Below are 27,006 nucleotides of genomic sequence, written 5' to 3'. Positions count from 1 at the left end.
ATGGTTTCAAGAAATAAAATTAAACATTTAGTATTGTCTCAACACAAACAGTTACAAAATATACAGGACACAAAAATACTTTATTAATAGATACAAAAATTTATACCAAAACAACAAATAAAAACTTACATGTCCTATCCGTTTACAAACTCTGTTTATAAGTGGGAGATGCTACAAAACTTACAAAAAATTGTTACTGGGCTATAAACTGTGGCAGAAATAAGTCATTACAAATTAAAATTATCTTTTTAGATGAAACTATCCATAAAGGTTAACTTTTCTCTAAAAACAAAACAAACTAGTGTAAAAAAATTAAAATAAGCTAGCTGTCATATGTCAATATTGAATTTTAAAACTGAACAAATAAAATAACAGCTAAGACCACGTCCTAAGATTTACAATATTAATTATTACAATTTAAATTATTATGAAAGCAATTATTATTATAAGAAAAAATTGTCTATTTTTACTTTAAAATTTAAACACAAAAAAGTTACCTGAGTTTCACTAAAAATGCACTAAAACTTCTGGGGGGTGGACACTAGACTTACATTCTCTGCCACACGAACAAAAGCACTGCATCTATGGTCTGGAACGACGACCAGGTACAAATAAAGTGAGGTTGAAATTAGCGGCACATTGGACACACCCTGAAAACGGCTTCTTAAAAAACTGGAACCATCGTAGTTATATTTCAAATTTGTTGTACACGACACAAATCTCTTAGATACTTAGAAAAATAGTGATTACTCTTTCTAAACTGACATAGAGTAAAATTTACTACTTTCAACAAATTTTGCCGACTTCTGCAAACTACATAACGACGTCTGTCCCCTTTGACCAAATCTTCCAACCTAAAAACTCGAATTCTCTCAATTCTCGATGTTGTATACCGGCTTACCGGCTCCTACCGTTTCCATTCCCACGTATCAAGTTCCAGGGGCAAGCGAATCCGAAATCTCGTCAAACATCTTTAAAACTATATCGCAAAACGACCTTGAATTCAGCCTAACACGTATCAATAAATAAAACCATATTTAAAGTCCAGTTACAAACCGATTTTTTTTTACATCACAAATAAACAGAATCTGTGAAACATTCATACTTTGGCCAGGGGCGTCTTAGAAAATTTTATAATAAGAAATTTATTATGCTACACTCTTGACGCACAAAAAACTTTGTTACCGGGACACTTTGTGGATTGGATAGTCACAATCAAGCTAAAATCAGCTGTATATCAGCTGAAACTCAGTCTTCAGCTGTTGTAAATTACTAAACAAATCCAAGTAGCACAATTTTCAAATTATTAAGTGGATCTGTAGGGAATTCGTTAGTATATTTTCTGAACCTTTTAATATTCATTAACTATATAAAATCAATATTTTCAAGATCCTGCAAACGTATGGTTATTTGTTAATTCAGAGTGTCTAGCAGTAGAGATTAGATCTATATTATATAAACTGTCCACAGAGTTTACAATTATTTTCTTCATACATATTACTTTTCCCTAAATATTAATGTTTTTATTTATTTATTTTTCTAATTTGTGTGTAAATTGTATCTTTTAATTTGTTTTTAACTCCACCTAGCCGGTTCCGAGCCCGGTTGAGAAAGGAGCCAGGTTAGGTCATTCGTCTAGCTCCTTGGTACCTGGAAAACAAAAGTATAAGCTAAAAATCCCACTAGAAAGCCTTGGATACTGGACGAAAACAGATGGAAACGAATTCATGTGTGAAAACGAAAAATGAATGTAGAATATATTTTATACTGGCGTTGTATTACTTTTTTCTCTATAGTAAAATGCTTAGCGTCACGGGTAGCGTCACAAAATAGCGGTTCTTCACATCGATTCATTACTCTCGATCAACTCGTTTCTAGTCATCATATATTTATTCTAATAGGTTTAAATTAAGAACTGCATAAACAATAACTAAAGAAATACAGAAATACATACAAATATCAATCAAACATTCGATTCCTAACGATTGTCAAAATTTAAGTCACAAATTTCAGCCAATTAATAACAATCATCTGTTTAAATTTTTATGACACTTTTAATTTTAAAATAATTTCATATGAATATAATTATTATTTTTAAACATCTTATTTAGTTTATATAACACTTAAATTTAATATGAAATGATATTTATTTATACAGGGTGAGTCATAACTATTGGGACATAGACTAAGGACAGGTTATTGGCTATTGGGCCAAATATGCCTTAATAAAATGTTGCTGAGAAAAAAGATAAAGGGTGTTAAAGTTAATTTTTGTTTTTCGTTTTTTGCTAATAGTTTCCCTGTATATTTATAAATTGCTATAAAAATTGGCACAGAGGCATAATCTTAGACAAGAAATAGTATTTTATTTACAATTTTACGTTTTGTCATAGAGGGCGCCACGTGGATCATTCCTAATGATCAAATTGAGTCTAAACTTCTTCTGATGAAACTTTTTAGTAATTTTTATTAGAAAATATGACGTAAACATCATTTTTACGTAAAATTGGTACTCTTGTTTAAACATGATAATTTCAACCGTTTTCGATAAAAACGCAGTCGAACTGCTTAGAGTCTTAAAAAAGGATTTCAAATATTATTTCATTTATAAAAAGTATGCTTTGGACTGTCAGATAATTGTTGTTGGTAAATGTCATTTGTTCAGAGTAAATTATTTTTGATGTGACGGTGAAGTGTAATGTTGCATTTTCTAAAAGTACCTAATCATTACTTTTTTTGATTGAAATGCATTGTCATAATTTTACTAATGAAGAAATGCGATTTAAATAACTATTGGGACATAGACTAAGGATAGGTTATTTGGGCCATAATATGGCTACTGGGCCTAATATGCCTTAATAAAATGTTGCTAAGAAAAAAGATACAGGGTGTTAAAGTTAATTTTTGTTTTTCGATTTTTGCTAATAGTTTCCCTGTATATTTATAAATTGCTATCAAAATTGGCACAGAGGCATAATCCTAGACAAGAAATAGTATTTTATTTACAATTCCACTATCAAATACCAAACTAATAAACAAAGTTGCAACTAACGTAAGGTTTCCATTTTGACGATAAATCAAAACTAAACACACTTTAACTTAAAAGAACTCACAAAAACTCAAACTAAATGTTCTACATGGTCTCCTTCGATTTCTATGCCTTTTCTAATTCTTTTTATCAAGGATTTTCGGACGTTAAAAAAAATATTATTCTGTCCCCTTATAAGATTAGCTGCATTTTGAATGTATCTCCAAAGTTCGTCTCGTGTATTAATTTCATTGGCATAAACTAAGGACTTCATATGTCCCCAAAAATAATAATCTAGCGGGTTGTACTCAGGACTTCTTGGTAGCCATTGAAAATCACTGCCTCTGCCAATCCATCGTTGAGGAAATACGTCATTAAGATGATTTCTAACAGCTAATGAAAAATGAGGTGGCGCTCCATCCTGCATAAACCACATTTTTCTTCTTACATCCAGTGACAGATCATCTAAAATATCACTAAGAGTATTTTCCAAAAATAATAAATAAGAATCTCCATTTAAATTCGGGGGAAGAACATAAGGCCCTAGTAGTTGGTCGCCTATAATGCCACACCAAATATTCAATTTAAACTCATGCTGAAAATGTCTAGCTTTAATAGCATGCGGGTTTTCTTCTTCCCAATAATGACTATTTCGCCAATTAAAAATCCATCGTCTCGTAAAAGTTGCTTCGTCGGTGAACATAATATTCTTAATAAAGTGTCTGTCATTGCGATGTTTATTCAAAATACGTTTGCAAAACTGTAACCGTCGTGAAAGATCTGTTGGAAGTAAATTTTAAACAGGAGTGAAGTGATAAGGATGGAGGTTCTCTTTTTTTAGAATTCTAACAATAGACGACTGACTTATTCCTGTTGCTGCTGATAGATGTCGTGAACTTATTTCAGGATTTTATCTACTCGAACCAAAAGTTCATCTTCTTGATTAGGTGTGATTTGTTTCGGTCGACCACCCCGATTTTTAGTGTGAAATGACCCAGTTTCACCTAAACTACGATATAATCTTGCAAAAGTTTTGTGATTTGGTTGCCTTCTGTTTGCGTATAACATTCCATACCTTCTGGCTGCCGAGCGACCGCAAAAATTTTCTTGTGCGTATACGCAAATCATATCTCGCATTTCTTCATTAGTAAAATGATTATGACGAGGCATTTCAATGAAAAAAAGTAATGATTAGGTACTTTTAAAAAATACAACATTACACTACACTGTCACATCAAAAATAATTTACTTTGAACAAATGACATTTACCAACAACAATTATCTGACAGTCCAAAGGATACTTTTCATAAATGAAATAATATTTGAAATCCTTTTTTAGGACTCTAAGCAGTTCGACTGCGTTTTATCGAAAACGGTTGAAATTATCATGTTTAAACAAGAGTATCTACCAATTTTACGTAAAAATGATGTTTACGTCATATTTTCTAATAAAAATTACTAAAAAGTTTCATCAGAAAAAGTTTAGACTGAATTTGATCATTAGAAATGATCCACGTGGCGCCCTCTATGACAAAACGTAAAATTGTAAATAAAATACTATTTCTTGTCTAAGATTATGCCTCTGTGCCAATTTTGATAGCCATTTATAAATATACAGGAAAACTATTAGCAAAAAACGAAAACAAAAATTAACTTTAACACCCTGTATCTTTTTTCTCAGCAACATTTTATTAAGGCATATTTGGCCCAATAGCCATATTTTGGTCCAAATAACCTGTCCTTAGTCTATGTCCCAATAGTTATGACTCACCCTGTATTTTATTTATATAATTTATAATTTAATATCTCGTCTAAATTTGACAGGTCTGTCAGAAGTAAACAATGTATGCTTTGTTAATACGTTAGTAGGTGGCGTTAGGAGCAAAAATAATAATTTATTGAAATACTTTAATATAACATAGCTTGTTTAAGATATAAATAATAAAATTTCTTTATTGAATTTTAAAATATTATTTCAATTTTAAAAATTCAGAAGAAAATATAGTATGAAGCTTCGCGCTAGTCTACTGTAGCGCCTACTGTACCATCATTTTTTTGTATAAAGATTAGAGCTCGTACTTTTCAAGTCTTAAAAATCTGTATATCGAAGTAATAAATCTACGATAATCAACAAAATGGAAACGTAATATCCAGATACTTTAAATCAAATAATTAGTATTTGAACAATTTTGCTTGTTTTCTGTTTTTAAAAAGGCAAATAACGATTTTTCGATCGTTAATTTATACCATTGCTAAAACCAACACTTGTTCCTGTGTTTGTATTATTCAAAAGTTGTCCAGTTTCATCGCAGAGTATAAGTCGAGCGCAAACATTTGCCAGCAGTTCTGCACGAATATACTGCTACATACAGGTGGAATTTCATTCGTTTTCAACAAGTTGCAAGTAGTTAACTTGCTTGGATATTTATATATTTTAAAATAGGAGTAGGTATATCGACACTTTACGGACAGAAAATTGTTTGTCGCAAATGCATACCGACAAATTTTATGGAACGGTGTTAAATTTTATGAAACATTCAAATATTTTTTTTATATGTTGAGGAAATTAAGGTTGCCTTGAATTTCTTGCCACAATTATTGTATCATTTGTTGTAAGTTTACTATCATTTGTTGTTAGGTTATGTCAAAGCCGAAATCAACGTAGAAACATAAGTAAGTTGTTGTGTTACTTTTGAAATAAATTTTGCTATTCATTAAAGCTCCTAATTTTTTCCTCGGCAAATGTTTGAGTTTCATTTAATTTTGTTTATTATTACCATCTTTATCCTTAAATTAGTAAATGATTGTTGACGAATTGGCAACATCATATGAAATAAAAATCAAGAATCTATCGTACTGGTATACATTGAAGAGAAATTAGCAGACTAGGTACCTTATTATTAATAGTTTGCATACACCTAACTCCTGGTTGGCTGATATCATCCGTTGGACTCTAATGTCCAACGTTGGACGCTCGAAAAACATTAGTTTTTCGAGTGAGGATCTGTATGTTACCTTAGGTGAAAGTCTATAACATCGACCACGTGTCACCATATTAAAATTCAACAAGTTTACAGTGGCGGCTGGTGTGGTAAAATTTTGGGTAGGCCAATCCAGCAAATTACATAAAGCTATGTGTAATCAGAGAGGGAGGGGTCACGGGGTCATGACCCCCCATTAAAAATATTTGGAAACCAACTTATCCTATTGGTGGTAAGACTAAAAGTGACCTTGCATCAGAGAAAAGTAATCACCCTCAAGATCCATGACCTCCCCAAAAAAATTCTGTAGCCGCCAGTGTGTGCAATACATTTTTTTTTGTGTGAGAATGGGAATCTTTTCTTTCTCGAATTTTACGATTTTTTTTTAAATTTATTTGGGCAACCGTGCACTTGTTTGCAATTGTGTTGTTTGTTTAAAAATATGTTACAATTATAGATTATGTTACATATTTTTTTATCATAATTTAAAAGATAATTTATATTACAATTCGATAATTACGTTACAAGTGACAACGATGGTTGACGTAGGCCCGATCGTCTGGTGCCTAAACAGCGAGCATAAACACGACAATATAAATCGTTGTCCAGCAAGCTGCTTAAATTCAAACGCTTATTGTACGGGGATCTTATGTGAGCTGGGTCGGCCAGTTCCTATCGGGCCTATTAATGATATTTAAAATGCGTGAATACGATTCGATGTTTTCTGTGGGAATATAATAACATAGTTGTTTTAACGGACGCAATGTATTGAGTGATTTAGTACATTTAAAAGTTATTTACATGCATTAACATAATTTTTGAATATGTGTTTTTCAATTTTAAAGCTCTTAAAATTATTGGGTAGGCCCGGCCTATCCTGCCTACCCCCAAAAGCCGCCACTGCAAGTTTATCATGTGATCTAAAGGTTATTATACTTAGATTTCTGTCTAGTTTCAACTATTTTTAAAATGTTTCACTGATGATGGTCCGACGGAACAGAAAACGTTTTGATCCTTTTAATAATTTTTAAAATGTTTTAATAAATATATACATTCGGGATTTTTCCTTTTAATTTTCAATTGAAACATGTTTTCACTGGATTTTTCCTCACACATGTTTTAATTGTGTTAACAGAAATATTATTTTTTATTGTTTAGTGTTTGGTCCTCAATAAATCCAGTTGGTTTTAAATAATCATCTAAATGCCAACCGCAGTTTTTAGGCTAAAGTTTTGTACATGCCGACTCAGCCGAAACTTTTAATTTTTTTTTAAAACTGTTCATAAAAATGCGTTCATTTTTTGCATCATTTACTCTGTTTCAGCTACTGACAGTATACATTTTTGAGGTAAACTCTTGAACAACATTGATATGAAGAGCACTGATGATCAACGGTTAAAAATATGTTTTTGTTTTGGCTAATTGTAGGCAAATTTTTACTATCCCAATAATCAGTCAAAAACATACCAGTGCCTCTTTAAAACGATAGTTTTTAAGTCTTTGCAAAAAATCTTTAGGCTTGTTGAAGTCATTAAATTTTATATGGAATATCGAATTTCTTTCGAGATTGACGTTTAGAATCTTTGATTAAGGGTGACAAATAGCGGTTAAATATTATATGGATTTCTGCAGCATTTGTAAAACAAATTTTTAAATTTAGATTCTGCAATTTTTTTAAATGTTTGTGGCATATAATTATCAATGAAGTGTAAGTAATAAAAGCCATCTAATATTTCTATGTTAATAAATGTGGGCACAACCATTTCGGTATTCGATTTCAAAGTTTTCGCAAATGGTGCTTTAGGAGTTTTCAACATTTAAGCAGTACATGAAAAAAGTGCAGATGGCATGGGTGCGAGTGGAAAAGTCAAACAATGTTCTAGATTAAATTTTATTTGTATGTTAACTGCCAGAAGTCTAAAGATGTCTCGTTCCATTTTCATCAACACCTTCTTAATTTATATTTAAATGGGAATAAGCCACAATTAAAGGTTAAAATACGTTTATTGACGTTTCAATTTCCACTTCGGAAATCGTTCTCAAAATACAAACATTAGAAAATTATTTATTATATTATTATAAACAATTTACTAATGTTTGTATTTTGAGAACGATTTCCGAAGTGGAAATTGAAACGTCAATAAACGTATTTTAACCTTTAATTGTGGCGTATTCCCATTTAAATATAAATTCATTTAAAATGCCACAAGAAAATAGCTTCAGAACAACACCTTCTTATTTTTATCTTTAGTCATGAGAACTTTTGTGATGGTTTGAGAAGCAAAATGGTTTCTTAAATCTTTCAGGAGTTGAAGAGCAGTTTGAAATAAACTCTAATTTTTGTTGACTATCAGTTTCTTTGACGTTCAGCAGGAAATCTGCAACTTCTTTAGATGTAGCTTTCTTTGTCAGTCAAAATATTAAACAATTGTTGGCGACCAATTGTATCATAAAATGAATTCATCATTTCTTTTAGTCTCTTTATGATACCATTCAAGTTTTTTGTGTCCTTTTGAATTTTGCTTTTTTGCAAAGAGTGTTTATAATTTATAAATTCAATTATTTTTATATAAAAAAAAAAAAAAAAACAAATGGTTCAAAAATTGTTCAAAAATGTTTTCAAAATTATAAAAATTTTCGGAGAAACATTTATTAGATAAAAACATTTTTGTATTAAATATTTTGAAGATGTAAGCAGTGATTTTTACTTACCAAACTAATTTTTATTTGGTAAGTTAACAAAAATTGTTTTTTCTTTTTAGTTCAACCTTGTAAGTATTTTGTCTTTTTTAGCTCTTGATAATAATTGTAAACACAATTGAAAGCTCGAGAATAAAAAAATAGTTAACCAATAGCCCTATTATTGACTCCAACCCATCCAAAACAGTTATATATTTGTTTCAAACGAGTCACAAGTACTTCTTTATATATATATATATATATATATATATATATATATATATATATATATATATATATATATATATATTAATGTGATATTAAAAGTCAGAGATGCGCCAAGCAATTAATTAGCATATAAATTATTAAATAAACTTATTTAAATGATGCAATTATGATTTTATCACACTATTTAATTCTCTTATCTCAGGGTTATATTCGTGCTTCAATATCTATGCTTTACATATGATAGGTAAGGTCTGAGGAATACCGGAATAATAAACATATATGATACAAAATTATATATTGAAATAAAATTCACACTCAAATATCTTAAACAAAAAATATCTCATACAATGATTATCAAAATTTTGTTCTACGTACGTGAACCTTCAAAAATTAATGTTATATACTATATAAATTAAAATTTCAAAACAAAATTGTTGTTCTATATCTCCTGATAAATATTTCTATCTATTCTGAAGCAATTAAAAAAAAACTTTGTTGATAAAGGAAAAACTGACGAATAAAAAAAAAAACTATCTCTCTGATGATGAGTTGTCCAAATCCTTGTTCCTTGTAGCCTACACTATCTATTCTTAGCAGTTCCCTAGGTAATCAGCAATCTTACAAAAAATTATTGCGAGCCTCTCGTCTTCAATGATCTCCTTCAGATGCACGTATCGTTCAAAAGATAAACTTCTTCTCCTCTCGATAAACTGAATTTCTCGTTCCGGCCTGAACAGTGACTCTTGGAATATATAAGTAGAAAAGTATGACTTACAATATTTTACTGGATTAGCTTCCGTCAGGATACACTTAGTCCACGAAAACTCACAAACATTCACTTCTAATGCTTACTATCACTTGGAAACCGTCAAAGAACAACGACTGTTCACCTTGCTCCCTTCGAAAACAACTGATGATCTTTTTTTCCTCTAAAATCTAGCTAAACTCTCATTAATCTATCTCTCCCACTTTTTTTCACTCTGTGCCAATCAAAGTTCGTCATATTTATCCTCATTTAGATAACAAACAACAACCTTAACTATAATTATAACTTTCCTAAAACTATTAACATGTTAATCGTTTCTACAAATTCTTAAAAACTAACGGAGAAATATAATTTCTAAATTCTACCCTATTCTCTTTATTCACTGTACAAGTCCATTTGGAAAACCCGGTCGTATTGTTCAATTCACTACGCTCACTCAAATATATTTTACAAAGAAAATAATTTATGCATATCTTAAATTTTGTTTACTACAGGTAATCCAAAGATAATGGACTTTCATTTCTTTGAAATATCTTTCATAGTTTATCAAGTTGAAATATTTTGAATTATTATGTTTTATAATTTGAAATATATTAAGAGCAAACCAATATTATTTTTAATTTTACATAGCATAACAACTCCCCAGGATATCTTGAAAATCTATTTAGATGGTCTATTTAGTAATTTTAATTTTATCTTTGGTGGATAAAATGAATCATAACAATATATATATATATATATATATATATATATATATATATATATATGGACCAACCAATTATATTACAGTCTACAACAAGAACAAGTATGTTTTTCAATTAGTATAGAGCATTTACGGACATAACCAGGAACACGAAACTGCGCCAAGTATGGACGTTTATATTTCCTATCGCTACCTAGGCGTCGTCAGAAACTTGGACCATTAAAAAGTCCGACTCACGAAGTATAATGGCCTTTAAAATGTGGATATATCGTAGAATGATGCGCATACCCTGGACAGCACATCGCACAAATGTCTCAATATTGACAGAACTCGACATCAATACTAGGTTTACCACAATCATCAACCAAAATATATTGAGGTACTTTGGACACATTACCAGACGAATGGAAGGCATGGAGAGGTTAATGGTTGAAGGCAAGGTAGAAGGTAAAAGAACTCAAGGAAGATCGCTGCTCCGATGGTCAGACCAAATAAAATGCGCTACCGGTTACTCTCTGTCTGAGGCAGCACACCGCGCTAAAGAGAGAGAAGAATGGATAGCAACCATTCGTCAAATACCATAACGTCACCACATCCTTTCGAAGGATAAAGGATAGAGGAGGAGGAGAGCATTTACCAAGTTTTCATGATATGAGAATAATTAAATTACTAATGGGCAACTTGAAAGAAATAAATATTGCCATTTAAATACAACAGTGATAGATATAAAAAAAATAAAAAGATCGTACTAAACACACACACACACACACACACACACACACACAAAACATTTTTTAATTATTAATTAATTCTACTCTGGACAAAATTATACAGAGCACCTCTTGTTTTTTATAATTTTTAACATACTAATAAATTACATATCAAATATTTTTATCCATTAAACAGATTGTTCAAGGTCTTTGTTATATCGGATCCTCTACTATTATTGTTAGGTTAGTTTTAATTGTTTTCTGGTTGTTTTTTGAATATTATACAATCTATATTAACAAATATACTCATTTGATTAATATAATTTTCAACTTGTTTTAGGTTGGTTACGATTGGATATTAAACCTCTACGTCAAGCGATTTTAAACACGATTTGTAAGTGGGGAATGTTGTTTAAAAACCATTTATACAACAAAGTAATAAACAGTTTAAACGAATTGGAAACATTTATAGTAGAAGCCATCGCAGCTATGCAGGTAATTCGCGTAAATTACTTTTTTTTAAATTATTTTTACCAATTATTACACTTGATAGATTTTATGAATTGTAACAATAAAAGACTGAAAACTTTGTTTTCAAAACTTCCACAAAATTTATTTTAAATTCTTATCACTACAGCTGTTTCGGCTAATTGCCTTTCTCAAGTGATCTGTTTTTGACATGGGTTTACACTTTAATGAAATAGGTTGAGGAGTGGAGAACTGTATGTCTCAAGCTGGTCATTCAGAATTATATCTGTGTTTTTTAATTTGTTGATTTCCATAGATTCTAACAAAGATAGCTTAAGGCCTTTATTTTGAATGTGTAGAATTTTAAATTCGTCATTAAAAGAATGATTATGATCTAGAAGGTGAAGTGCGTATGTAGAATCTGTTTTTCTATTATTGAAAGCCCTTTTATGTTCTGCTATTCGTTTATTAAAATGTCTACCTGTTTGACCAATGTAAGTTTTTGGGCAGTCGCCACATTTAAGTTTGTACACACCACTGTGTAAGTGTTTTTTATGTTGACTCTTGTTGTTTTTAATATATTTGCCTAGGTTGTTATTTGTTCTGAAAGCTGGTGTTATTCCTTTCTTTTTTATGTGTTTGGCTATTTTTGTTGATATTTTGCCTGTATATGTAATCGAGCAGAAGGTACTGGGTTTTTTCTCAGGTGGTGGAAATACTAAGTTCAGGGCTTTCTTGTGTAATTTTTGATTTAACATTTTATTAATTGTTTGTTCGTTGTATCCATTGTTTACTGCTATTTGCTTAATGATATTTAATTCTGTCTCAAAATTGTATTTTGACTTTAGAATATTTAGGTGTAGAATGTGAAGTAGCATTAAACAAAACTGCTAACAATATCGAAAAAAGTATAATTGCAAAATCTATTACAGATGTGTGTAGTGAAACCAAAAATTCCTGTTACAAAGAGAATAAAACAGCCATTTCAATTAAAAATAAATCAATACAAAACAACATAGTGTTTACAAAAGCAGACAAAGGTAACACTACTATTGCTATAGATAAAATAGAATATAATAACAAAACAATAGAATTTTTAGTTTCTTCGTTTTTCAGGTTCCTGATATATTCTATAAAGTTCGAATTTGTATCGTCTTCTCCACACTCCATTGTCATTCTCTGCTCCATAGATTCGCTTTAGTCCTTTTCTTTCGAAATATTTTAACATGTTTTCATTATTTTTTTGTTAGAGTCCAGGTCTCTGAACCATATGCTAGGACTGGGCGTATTATTGTTTTGTAGAGTTTTGTTGTTGTATTTCTCGATATAATTGTGGATTTAAGGAGGCTATTAAGCCCAAAATAGCATTTATTGGCTCCGCAAATTCCGCAGTTTATCTCTGCGGTAGCAATATTTTCAGTGTTAAGGAGCGCTCCCAGGTAAACAAATTCGTTCACTGCTTCGATGACGTCGTTTTCTATAACAAGTGGTAGTAGTATTTGTGGTGGCATGCTTATTTTCCAATACTTCGTTTTGTTGGTGTTTATTATTAATCCCATTTTTGCAGCTAGTTCTTTTAATACTACATAATCCTTAGGTACAGCGGTTTCCGTTCTCCTAACAATATTGATATCATCAGCATATGCCAGGTTTGCACTGATTTATTATAATATTGAACCGGTAGTTGTGATTTGTGACATACGTATGACTTTTTCCAGAGCCAGATTGGACAGTATACAGAAGAGAGGGTCTCCCTGGCGCAGCCCGTTATTTGTTTTAAAATATTCAGATAGTTCCCCCTGAATTCTTACTCTACATTCAACTTTTTCAAGAGTTAGTTTTGTTAAGTTTACCAACTGATTTGGTATTCCAAGCTTTTTCATTTCTTTGAACATTTCTCTTCTATTCATAGAGTCGTATGCTGCTTTGTAGTCTATAAATACGCGATGAGTATCAATGCTCTATTCCAGTTTTTTTTCGAAAATTTGTTTCAGGGTTGCAATCTGATGAATTGTCGATTTACCACCTCTGAAACCAGGATGGTATTTTCCTACTAACCGTTCTGCATTTGGTGCCATACGGTGACATAGTACTGTGGAAAATATTTTATATGCTGCATTTAGAAGCGTAATTCCTCTGTGGTTAGAGCATTCAAAGATATCTCCTTTTTTGTGTATGGTGCAAAGTATTACAATATTTCAATCATTGGGGAGGGATTTCTGTGTCCATATTTTTTTTATAAGCTGCTGTAATGCTATCATTGGTATCATGACCACCTTCTTTATATAGTTCAGCTGTGAAATTATCTATTCAGGGTGATTTGTCTCCGGCTAGTTTTTTAACTGCATCTTTAACTTCAAGAATCGTTGGTCTCTTCCCTCTCGTCTGTTCCCCTTACTTCATCTCTTTCATCTTTCAGGTTCTCTTCTTCCTCCTCTATATGAAGTGCCTTTATGGAGTATCAGTAAAACATAAATATATACGTATATTACAAATAGTCAACTTTGTACATCGTTGTTTTCGCTTATTTTGTTTGTTGTATTAATAGTAATACACATGTTTTTTCTTTTTTAGGTTACATTAACTGAAGACGACTATGACGGTTTAATACATGTAATGCAGTATCTTTTTAAAGTTAAAGAGAAACAACCAGAAACTGACGCAATGTTTGAACCATTGAAAGAAATAATGGATCTTCTTAAACAGTATGGATTCGAATTCCCAGAGGAAATTCACGTTCAGCTACAGGAGATTCCCGATAGATGGAATCAGTGCAAAAAAGTAAGATAAATTTCTGCAATTATTTTGCAAATATCCTACTCTTCCGCAATTAAAACATCTTCTGTTTCCATTTTGAGTTTTTTGTTGGAGATTTTGCTGTATGCTTAAAATTTGGAATACAATAGGCTGTTGGTTATTTTCCATAGTCTTCCTCATTTTATCGTTAATTTTCAGCGAAATCTGAAAATACTTTTTACTGATTCATACTCCTAGACTGAGATTAGTGCTCCATTTGGCGTTTGATGATATTGTAATAGGAGAGCTTGTTGCATTTTAACATCCTGTAGTTCATATGTGAATTACTACATACCAATTTCTGCTGGCACAAACCTGCTTTAGATGCTGCTGGCCATATTTTGTCTCTAAAGATTGAACGAGAGATATAACTGGGTGTATTCTGAAAAGAAATTGCAGGACGGCTGCTGCCTGTTCCCAAAGCGACACTACCAAGGAAGCTGTCATTTATTTCTCAGTCCAGCTATTTACTTCTCATGCTGTTTGAAAATTGATTGTGGTTAGTTTAAAAATTTCGCTAGTTTTAATTGTGCCTAGGTCAACTATCGAAGATGATGAGGCTGCTGGTTTAGATTCGTTATTAGTTTCTGAAATAATATTAGTTCTGTGCAGTTTAATTCCCCACTTCTACCAATGTTGTTTGATTCAAGTAGAGGTTCTTAATAAATCTTAAGTCATTATCGTCTAGCATTCTACTTTGTAGCAGTTTTATTAGCTCTGTATGTTTGATGCCTCGTAGTCATACAAAATACACTTGACTATTATAGGCCTTATAGACTGCATGTCTAGTAAGGAAGGCTGTTATTATTGTAAGTTGATTTCTGCTGATTTTTCATAATACTTCGGCCTTACTAGCGCATGTCTGTCTAATTTTGCATTTTGCATTTTGCCATGTGTTGGTATACTTTTCTAGCCGTAGCTATGTGGTATTTGGATTTATGCCCTCGTTCGGTTACTGACAGTGCTTTTTGGCTAAACAAACTCTGAACCAAAGTGTTTTGTATGTGATTCTTTTGTAGAAAGTACTTCAGCTTTTTCTTTGTCATGTATTTCCGATGAACCAGTATGACACTACTTTGACTAGCTCTAAGCGATTATTTCCCAGTAGTACATCTAAGTCTAGCCTTGAACAACGCGATTTCATTGGTTGTAGTTACTGTCATGCCATGTGCAGTGCGAATTCTTCATTTGTTTTTATCATTGTTATGGTAGTCGGGACTGTCTATAAGTGCTTACTTTAAAGTGTATTTTTTATTGTTGCAATAACAACTATAGTGTTTTGTTCATAAAAAATGGCTGGGTAAGTAAGTTCTTTGTTTAACTAATTGTTTTTAAATGATTTTGAATGTTTCACACTAAAAATGACATTTGATTCATGATGATGATGAGACATTGTCCACAGTAGGGAAAAAAGGGTTTGGCCGATGCCGAATTATTAGAACTTATAGAAAAAGATGATTTTGATGATTTTTTGCCTCCATTAGAGAATGCAGAAGATACGTATATTGAATCAGATGTCGATGATGAGCTGGATATTTCTACTGCTGGAATAGATTTACAAATAAACGAGATGAAGAGGCAAATAATGAAGACCCTAAATTAGTTCCTAATGACTAATCTAACGAACCACAAATTCAGGAACATCAAGATCAAGAGCCTGATAACTACATGGAACCTGAATGTCCAGAAAGAAAATGGAGTAAATTGGAAAAACCACACAAAACCTTAATATACAGAAGCGGCCTATACTTGGGAAGAAGTTCATTTTAGAGAATGTGAAACCGCTTTATGTTTTTGCTAAGCTTTTAGATAAAAGTGCAGAAGATATAACTTATTACAGTAACTTTTACCCCACACAAATGGGAAAACAACTGAATATGTCCAAGAAAGAAGTCTTAGCATTTATCGGGATAAACTTTTTAATGGGATACCATATAGTTCCTGGAGTCCAAAATTTCAAGAGAAGAAGATCTATGTGTTTTATTTGTTGCAGAAACTATGCAAAGGAATAGGTTTCAGACTATTTTAAGATTTTTGCATGTAAACGACAACTCGCTAATACCAAAAAATAATACCGATCTTACTGGATTATCTAAATTCTCAATTTGGTAATTATTGTGGTGGACAGAAAATGTGTGTCGACCAGTCAATTGTAAAATTTAAAGGGTCATCATCTACTAAACAATATAATCCGATGAAACCGATAAAAAGAGGGTATAAGCTCTGACGTGAATGGCTTTGTAAAAAAATTTCAAGTATATCAAGGCAAAAACAAAAAAAAATCAAGAGAAATACTTAAAATATAATTCAGGTGAACTAGTTGTTTTAGCTTTGACAGAAGCATACTGGTAAAAAATAAAATTATGTTTTGTTTGATAACTTTTACACCACTATAAAACTACTGGAGTGACTGAAAGCTGAAATTACTTTAGCCTGTGATACGATCCGAGCTAATAGAAAGGATCTTTGTAAAATCCTGTTAGTAGATAAAAAACTTGCTAGAGGTGACTTTGACTACCGTATTTCTAATACAGAGATTTCATTTTTTAAGTGGAAGGATAATCGCATAGTCGCCACTGCTTCCAACTTTCACGGGAGTGAATCAACCACATTGAAACAAAAACAACATGATGGCAAATATATCAACATCCCAACACCCCAAATAATAAAAGGTTATAACGAATCTATGGGCGGTGTAGACCATCACAACCAACTAAGGCGATGTAATGGTTTGGAAAGAAGATCTAATAAATGGTGGCACCGTCTTTTTTGAGCATGCCGTGAAATAAACTTTGTAAATAGTTTCATTATAGCTAAACAAGTATTAGAGCCACATTAAAAAATTTTGTTGGATTTTCGTAGATACCTTACTAGTAGCCTCTGTTTTTCTTCCCCCTACAGAACGAGGAAAGAGGAAAAAAAAGAAGGCATAATTTTAGCGTTTCCTCAAAAATAAGATTGTCCAATAGAGGAAATCACTGGCCAAAATTTGTTGATCGAAGGGGAAGATGTGAAGTTTGTGGTAAGAACAAAATACAATCTAAACCGTCAATGTCAATGTCAATGTCAATTTGCTAATTATGTAATGTTTTTCTATGTATTAATCAAAATAAGAACTGTTTCATAGAATATCATGAGAAATATATAGGTAGTATAATATGCCGTAATATTTTTTTCCGCTTTTAATTTATCCCAGCGGTTCTTTTCGGTACCTTATTGTTTTAGTGACAACACAACATCAATTATAAAAATTAAATTGTTTAAAATTCATAAAAAAATATTTATAGAATCTTCTATTGATTAAAAAAAGTATTATCCCTATAATATCAATATCTAGAATATAAGGATAGTTCCTGTTACTGGTACTTCTAACTGGACGTAGTTATGAGAAAAGGACTCAACTCCAAAAAGTGTGTTTTTCAGGAGAGACAGTTTCGCAAAGCTATCTATTGTAAATTACAGGCACAACTTACAACCTTACTGAAAGTTGTACCGTGTTTGAGAGAGAAAGTATTTTTAATGGAATAGTATATTGAATTGGAATGGAATTGAATAGTATATATAATATTGAATTTTAATCAATTTCAATTTGAAAGTCCAGCATCCCATTGTACCCATCAATATCATCTTCAATTGCTTCATTAGATGATAAATTACGATAAAAGTTTTTACAATCATCCGGAATTAAATAAAGAAATGATGCGATATTCTTAAGCTTTTTAGTCGATATTGGTTTTCCTTCTGGCCACAGACTTTTCAACAAAGATGACATGTAAGGGGGCCTGCCAACTCATCGTTTTTGCACATTTATTTTAACAAATTCGTTATTGTATTTGTTACTGACGTAAATAGACATTGGTTTATTTTTAATAATGCGGATTTGTTTAAATTTTAACCAGTTTATCTTGGTGTTTGTTGTGTCTTTTTTTCTGTTGACAATACTTTTTTCAATATCAGTTGTAGACTTAAAGTCAGCAGATTCCACTTTTACTACGTAAATACAAAAATTATTTACAAAATATTTCTTCTTCTAGCATTCTTCATAAGACTGATATAGTCTTCAGGTGTGTAAAGTCTTTGCTGGAATTTCAGGGCAGACTCAATGTCACTAAATTCACTGTCGTTTGACAGGAAACTGTGCCCAGAGACTAAAAACTTCATAGTAATATTTTGAAGGGTAGGGTGGACTTCCAACATAGTTTTTAGCATAAGAACAATCTAGATATTTCTATTCCGGCTACTATACGAATCACTCCATAGTGTCAAATTGGTGACGTCCTGGCGTCAAAATTAGCCATAATATGTTTGTATAAACAAGATAAAACTTCCTGAGCTCCCCGACCAGCTTGTCCCCCTATCCAAACATAGCAAAAGCCCTTTCTACTCTTGCCACTATGGATTTCGCAATTGTATAACATCAGTTGTCTTTTGTGGAACATGATGGTAGTTGAAATACGCGGCAAAGGTAGAGTTTTCTCCAAGTCAAAGGTTAATGTCTCTGAACTCTTGTTTTCTTTTGCAAACTTCAAATCGTTTTCACTGGAACTTGAGCTAAGTTTGCAAGTGCCACATGCTCCTCATGATTTTCCTGAAGTTTCTGTTTTCAGTACTACAGTGTGTCACATTGATTGCAAGTATTTTTTTTGAGTGGTTTACGTCGTAAATTAAAGTCTTGTAGAAAAATATGTTTATACTTGCTGAAAGATACTGGGTTGTTGTACTCATTTTTATATAAATATATAAATCATACATTTTTATTAGCGTAATATCAGTTGACAAGTACAAAGAATCTGTATTGTTTCGTCAATAATGACTTTTGTACTTTGGAAATTTATTTATATGTTTTACCACATTATTTTTTCGGGAATCAGAAATTTTATTGAGCCCCCCTTTAATGCCTCTTTTGTTTAGGAAAGAGTTAGAACGCATTTTTTTAAGTGCTGTGTCTATACGTTTAGTAGAAATTCGCAAGCTTTGTATAAAAAAATTTCTACATACTTCCTTTTCAGCCAAATAATATTTTCTACTAAATAATCTTTTGGTAGTATCCTTACCTCTATGACGTGTAACTTTAGATTCTTTAACAGTAGTCTCAATCATTAAGTTTTGAGAGTTGTAATCCCCTAGCTCCCAAAATTTATTAAATATATTTGTTCTTTCTTCAACATTTACTTGCTCGTAACATTTGTTGTTACAGTTACATATATAATCTCCAAATGACTTTGAATAAACCTTAACACCTTTAGTATTGACATATGATTTATTAAGATTTTTTCTTTTTTTTTTCTGTCCTTCCTGCTCAAATTCCCATATTTTCTCTTCCTACCCTTTTTGGGCATACCTGTATAAGGAACTTCTACTGAACTATCAGAAGAATATTCAGTACTTTGAAAAACACTTTGTCTTTCTGTTAATGCAACATTAGCATCAGGAGCAGATGGCATAATTTCTTCGTCAGGAAGTGGAGGTTCTAAATTTTAATTTTCAGTAATAGGAAAAATCGTTAAATTTTCATCAGTATTAGGCTGAATCTCAGAAAATTACATTTTTATCATTATTACTCTCAGAGATCATATTGCTATCATTATTGTATGTTGTAGTAAATATTATCACATCTTCATCACTATAACTATCTGGAATGACCAAATTTTCATCATAGTTATTACCAGGAACATTTTCAAGGTCAGTCACAATGTTTTCATCCTCATTACTAGTAGAAACCATATGTTCACCATTAAAAACAGGGAGCAGGACATTTTCCTGAAACCAAAAACATACCTTTATCTATCAAAATTTCTGTATTTTCCTTTTGCGAGATGGAACCAATCACCAATAGTGAGAAAATTTTCTTGTGTTTAAGGGAAAAATTGTAGATAAGGAAAAAACAGCCAATCGATAATATTACATGAAAAAGTAAAGTTAAAAAATCACTAAGAAAACATAAATAGATACCAGTAATCTGACAAGAGTAAAAAATAGCAAACTAACCTCAAAATACGATGCTTTATTCTCCTGTGGTTCGTTGCACATATCTACCATCATTTGTCGTCTCCGGTGGTAATTAATAAACGTATGAAAATGTGTTAGCAACTTGGTGCAAGTTTCCATGTTTATTAATTGTTCTAACTATTGCACAATATGGTGTAATATTGCGTAGTTAGCCGGTTACGGTTGCCTTTATGGTTTTATAGGTGGTGGAAATAAAACACATTCTTTCTAAGAAGAAAAAAACTCAGCTTCAGAGTCTTAGAAAGTTTGCAGAGCCCTTCGAGCAAAGTGCTCTATGGGACGAAAATGTCCCATATTTAAAGATAAATTAACTTTTATATGAAACTTTTTCATCTGTCAACCAATTAAATTTAATTATAAGTTCCAGAAGGAAGGGCGATGCACATCGAGGTGCGTGATTGGTGGCACCTGGATGACATCCCCCTGGTATGGAGACTCTGAGGCTGATAAAAAAAGCTGATTTTATTAAAAAACTTATGAAAAACAATTTTTTTACAATTCATATATAGAAAAGAAAAAAAAATGCATAAAATATATTAAAAATGTATAATATGTCTATATTGTCAAATTAACTTACAGTTCTCTAACACACACTACACTCACGTACACTCGCGTAGGACGCACTTACACTCGCGTAGCGCGCACTTGCACTGCATAAAAACACTCACAGGCGGTGGTCGGTGTTGTTGACAGCATCTGTAGGTCCATGCTCGACGACGTGCTCGTTCTACGGCGGCTTCGTCCTCTCTAGCTGTACATTTCCCATCTGCATGTCACCGGTGAGTTTGCCTGAGCCTCCGTAGTACTCTGGACCACATAATGGTAGGGCAGGCAGTGACTGGCTACTGCGGAGACATCCATTGCATCAGGTACTTAGCATCAAGAAGGCTGGCTCGTCGGAGATGTGGCACATCGACGGTTTCAGGACTGCAGAAGGTGGATATCGGCATTTTAGTTTAGTGTACTAACATCCGATGCTTCTCCCCGCTGTTTTCTTGAGTGGTTTTGATGCAGGCATCGTGTTGGAACTTTTTTGCGATTTTCGATCGAGGAGCATGAGAACTCTGACATCTCGGAGTCGTGGTAGAGTTCGTTGAAGGTTGGGCGCCATGTCGTCTCCGGTGGTAATTAATAAACGTATGAAAATGTGGTAGCAACGTGGTGCAAGTTTCCATGTTTATTAATTGTTCTAACTATTGCGCAATATGGTGTAATATTGCGTAGTTAGCCGGTACGCTCTTATTGTGGCATTGTCTTGAAGAGACAATGCCTTTATGGTTTTATAGGTGGTGGAAATAAAACACATTCTTTCTAAGAAGAAAAAAACTCAGCTTCAGAGTCTTAGAAAGTTTGCAGAGCCCTTCGAGCAAAGTGCTCTAGGGTGCTACCCTACACGGGTAAAACCACACTATACACTATACTGACTTGAGATCCGAAAATGTCCCATATTTAAAGATAAATTAACTTTTATATGAAACTTTTTCATCTCTCAACCAATTAAATTTAATTATAAGTTCCAGAAGGAAGGGCGATGCACATCGAGGTGCGTGATTGGTGGCACCTGGATGACATCCCCCCTGCTTTGGAGACTCTGAGGCTGATAAAAAAAGCTGATTTTATTAAAAAACTTATGAAAAACAATTTTTTTACAATTCACATATAGAAAAGAAAAAAAAATGCATAAAATATATTAAAAATGTATATGTCTATATTGTCAAATTAACTTACAGTTCTCTAACACACACTACACTCGCGTAGCGCGCACTTGCACTGCACAAAAACACTCACAGGCGGTGGTCGGTGTTGTTGACAGCATCTGCAGGTCCATCCTCGACGACGTGCTCGTTCTACGGAGGGTTCGTCCTCTCTAGCTGTACATTTCCCATCTGCATGTCACCGGTGAGTTTGCCTGAGCCTCCGTGGTGCTCTGGACCACATAATGGTAGGGCAGGCAGTGACTGGCCACTGCGGAGACATCCATTGCATCAGGTACTTAGCATCAAGTAGGCTGGCTCGTCGGAGATGTAGCACATCGACGGTTTCAGGGCTGCAGAAGGTGGATATCGGCATGTTAGTTTGGTGTACTAACATCCGATGCTTCTCCCCGCTGTTTTCTTGAGTGGTTTTGATGCAGGCATCGTGTTGGAACTTTTTGCGATTTTCGATCGCGGAGCATGAGAACTCTGACATCTCGGAGTCGTGGTAGAGTTCGTTAAAGGTTGGGCGCCATGTCGTCTCCGGTGGTAATTAATAAACGTATGAAAATGTGTTATAAAGTAACTTGGTGCAAGTTTCCATGTTTATTAATTGCTCTAACTATTGCGCAATATGGTGTAATATTGCGTAGTTAGCCGGTACGCTCTTATTGTGGCATTGTCTTGAAGAGACAATGCCTTTATGGTTTTATAGGTGGTGGAAATAAAACACATTCTTTCTAAGAAGAAAAAAACTCAGCTTCAGAGTCTTAGAAAGTTTGCAGAGCCCTTCGAGCAAAGTGCTCTAGGGAGCTACCCTACACGGGTAAAACCACACTATACACTATACTGACTTGAGATCCGAAAATGTCCCATATTTAAAGATAAATTAACTTTTATATGAAACTTTTTCATCTCTCAACCAATTAAATTTAATTATAAGTTCCAGAAGAAAGGGCGATGCACATCGAGGTGCGTGATTGGTGGCACCTGGATGACATATTTTGCCTCGTGAATACATTCTTAATGAATGCTTTTAAACTAATTTAACTTTTATTAACACTAATTAAAAACATACAGGTACAGGGAAAATTAGCACAGCAACAAGTCAACAATACTGGTTACTGGTTCTCTTTTGTAAAATGCAATATGGCTCCTTTGATTCATTTTAGTTAACACAGATGTAGTTGGTTCCCTCTTGCAAAACACATGACTGAGTTTATGCGGTTGGATCCCGAATGCAAATCTCAAAAGGATAGTTACGTAAATGGTAGTTGATTTAAACTATTATAACACAAAATATTGATACTGAAGCCATTGGTTCTTTTTTGTTAAACAAAGTTTGAACCTTCCTTATGCCACATAAGCAATAATATCAAATTTTATATTTTGGTAGTTGGTTCCTTCTGGCATAACTACGTCCAACTCTAAGTACCCCTGTGCTGAAAGTTAATATGAAATTCAAAATTAAAATAAACATTTCTTTTTAAAAAAGATCCTTAAAATGTATTTATTAAGGAAACTTCTTCAGTTAACTAAAAAATAAAATAAACATATTAATCACCAATTGGGAAAATATTATTTAATTGAAAATTTATCACTGACAAATGCTTAAAGATGAAATCTCATCTTTATCACTATACTTATACTCAAAAACAAATTATGGTCACTCTCGTTTATTTTTGAATACTGTATAAGTTTATTTCGTATTAATTAAGGTTCCGCTTTCAGTTTACAAAAGATATAATTTTTGTTTAGGTTGCCGCAGTGACCAAACAAAACGTTGCTCCACTTCAAACCCTACAAGTCGTATCTATCAAACGAAGAATCAACTTGTTTGAGATCAGACAGACGATGTTTCGTGAACATTTCAAAAAGTTATCCTTTTATAAATGGAATTGTAAAAATGTTTACGACTTGTTGGATAAGATGAATAAACAACTGAGTGGTTTGGAAAACGAGAGAGATACGTTGCAAGATCAGGCAAACTTATTCGAGTTGCCGTTCCAAGAATTCAAACCTCTTAAGCATGCAAGGTAAGAAGCTTTTGTCGATATGAATATATTTTTACAATGTAATTGAAATACTTTACTTTTTCTGCTATAATACTTAATAATATTAAAAACGTTTTGCGTAGCTTTTACATATTTTATGAGTTCGTCCAATAAAAAAAAAATAAAAAAACCTTATCTGTAAAAAGTAGTCTACAACCAAAAAAGTTTCAAGTTTGCAAATCATCAAATATATTAAGAATTATTCTATGACGCTTACGTCGCGCTTACGTCGTTCTCTATAACAAGTGGTCGTAGGATTTGTGGTAGGGATGGCGGTTTTTGACAAAACACCCGTTTTCGGTTATACTGGTGTTTTTTGCTTACGGTTTAACCTGGCGGTTATAACTAAAGCTCGGATTATAGGGAAAATGCCTTTTTTGCCTATTATAATTGTTTTTTTCGTAAATTCCGCCTATTTGTGCCTTTTTTAAAATTTCATGGTACTACCCATGATATTATTCTATTACTTAACCATTCTATAATAAAATTTTGGGTCAATAATAAAATATCAATGGTTTGTTTATATAACAGATTTCTAGGAAAATGTACCTGATCGAGACTTGAGAGTTAACTATTTGGAAATCCCTAAGCTTTATTAGTTTATTATCAGTTATCAGTTGTACAGTAGGTTACTGTATCAGAGTTTAGTCTGATTGTGGATTGTTTATTGACCAGCATTGTGGAACCCCACTTCATAAACGTAATTTGGAAAAATTAAATTCCTCTAAGTTAGCCCAAATATCTCTGCGGGATAGTTTAAGTAGTTCAAAAAAAAGAAGGAAGACGCATTTAAATTTGATTTATGCCAGATGATGATTGCATCCAACATTCCTCTATATAAAGTTAATAACCCTAGTTTTAAATGCTTTTTCGAAAAATATCTTAATAAATCCTTACCGGACGAGAGTACATTGAGAAAACATACTGTGGAATGTATTTCAAAAATTAAGCGGGAGTTAGAGGGCAATTTTTTGTATATTATCGTGGATGAAACGACAGATGTATGCGGCAGGTATATAGCTAATTTAATGACTGGAATTTTGAACGAAAACTTTGCAAAAAAACCTTATTTAGTTGCCGTTAAAGAATTGGAAAAAACAAACAATTTAACAATAAGTCGATTTATACAAGATAGTTTAACAAACCTCTTTTTACCCAACGCTATACCAGTGAATAAAATAGTTTTAATGCTTTCAGATGCTGCGGCATATATGTTAAAAGCTGCTGTTAATTTAAAGATTTTTTATCCTAATTTAATTAATTACACTTGTGTAGCCCACGGGGTAAATAGAATTGCTGAAGAAATAAGAAATCTGTTTCCGTTGGTAAATAATTTTATAAATTTTATGAAAAAAGTTTTTGTAAAGGCTCGGTTGAGGGTGCAAATATATAAAGAAAGACTTCCCGGTGTCCCTTTGCCAAATAAACCAGTAATTACAAGGTGGGGAACCTGGCTCGAAGCAGTTTTTTTACCTTGAACACTGCAATGAAATAGAATTAGTTATGTCAGAATTTGATGATGATATTTCCGAAGCCATTCGAGAAGCAAAAAAAAAATATTAAAAAATCCCAAATTTAAACAGGAACTCGCTTATATCAATGACAATTATAAATTAATAGTTACCACAATTACCTTATTAGAAAAACAAGAGATAAATTTGTGTTAGTCAGTAAAATTAATAGATAATTTAAAGACGAAAATTAAATCGGCACCTGGAAGTAACGGTCAATTAATTAAAAAAAATGAAATATGTTTTCGACAAGAATGAAGGTTTTTCGTTTTTATCTAATGTTGCTAAAGTTTTGAATGGGACATTTTCCGAGGAATTTCAAATTATGTCAATGTTATCAAAGTATGTATGGATTTATTATCCGCTTTGAAATATGCTCCAATTACATCTGTCGATGTCGAACGTTCGTTTTCAATATACACATTAATTTTAAGTGATCGAAGACATAGTTTTAGGACCGAAAATATTGAAAAACATTTAGTTGTTTCTATTAATGATAAAATTTTAAGTGGTTACAATGTTTAATTATTAATTTACAGTTATTTAGTTACTAGTTAATTTATACTAATGTTATGATTATGATGTGTAAATATACCTGCCTTAAGTTAATATTACGTTAATTCACTTTGTACAATAAATAATAAGTTATATTTCTTTATGCCTATATTTTGCCTAAATGTTAATATTCCTGCCTTTTTTAATAAAAATCTTTGCCTATATAGGCGCATTTTTCTTCAATTTTTGTTGCCTATAAATCCGAGCTTTAGTTATAACCGGCCAAAAACCGGTTTTCGGTTTTTTTAATCCAATAGGTTACAAAGTTACATTAACAATGCACTTTAGTTTGGGATACTTCATTCGACTCAATATCAATATGATCAAAATTAGAAGGTACTATCGGAAGAACATCAATATCAATATAAATAAAACCCAATTTTTAATAAAACCATTTTATTCTATTAATTATTATATTTATTTATTATTTTATTATTATTATATATTTATTGATTATTATTAAATATATTATAGAGTAAGATTAATATATTATACATATTGCAATAATATACAATAAAAGTATAATATAAGTAGAATGAAGTAATATTTTAAGTAAAAAAGTATAGGTTAGAAGGTTACAAATAGATCATATTATATGAAATGGATTTAGCATTGTGTTGGCCAGTATTTTTTATGAAGCCTATTAAGAAAAACTGGTTCATATATATGTTCATCGGTTAAGCGGCTTCTCTCATCTGACACAATATCATTCAATGATGACACCAGTCTCTCTGATGCCACCGAACAACGACATGTATTTTTTAGCTATAAAAGCCAAGCCTGGCATACAGGTTCTGTTCTGCTCCCAGAATGAAAACGGATCA

General features: G+C 32.2%; 1 protein-coding gene across 1 annotated transcript in view; it reads left to right on the top strand.

Annotated features, from left to right (window-relative positions):
* The window catches only part of LOC140441228 (dynein beta chain, ciliary-like), a 217,054-nt gene that overhangs the window by 46,238 nt on the left and 143,810 nt on the right, over nt 1-27,006 (top strand). Inside the window, exons 5-7 of the mRNA XM_072531813.1 lie at nt 11,436-11,590; nt 14,138-14,344; nt 23,821-24,098. Of these exons, the coding sequence (XP_072387914.1) occupies nt 11,436-11,590; nt 14,138-14,344; nt 23,821-24,098 (640 nt within the window). The remainder of the gene's footprint in view (nt 1-11,435; nt 11,591-14,137; nt 14,345-23,820; nt 24,099-27,006) is intronic.

Source organism: Diabrotica undecimpunctata, chromosome 5, assembly GCF_040954645.1.
Source record: "Diabrotica undecimpunctata isolate CICGRU chromosome 5, icDiaUnde3, whole genome shotgun sequence".
Classification (NCBI taxonomy): Eukaryota; Metazoa; Arthropoda; class Insecta; order Coleoptera; family Chrysomelidae; genus Diabrotica; species Diabrotica undecimpunctata.
This window is presented reverse-complemented; position numbering and strand designations above follow the sequence as displayed.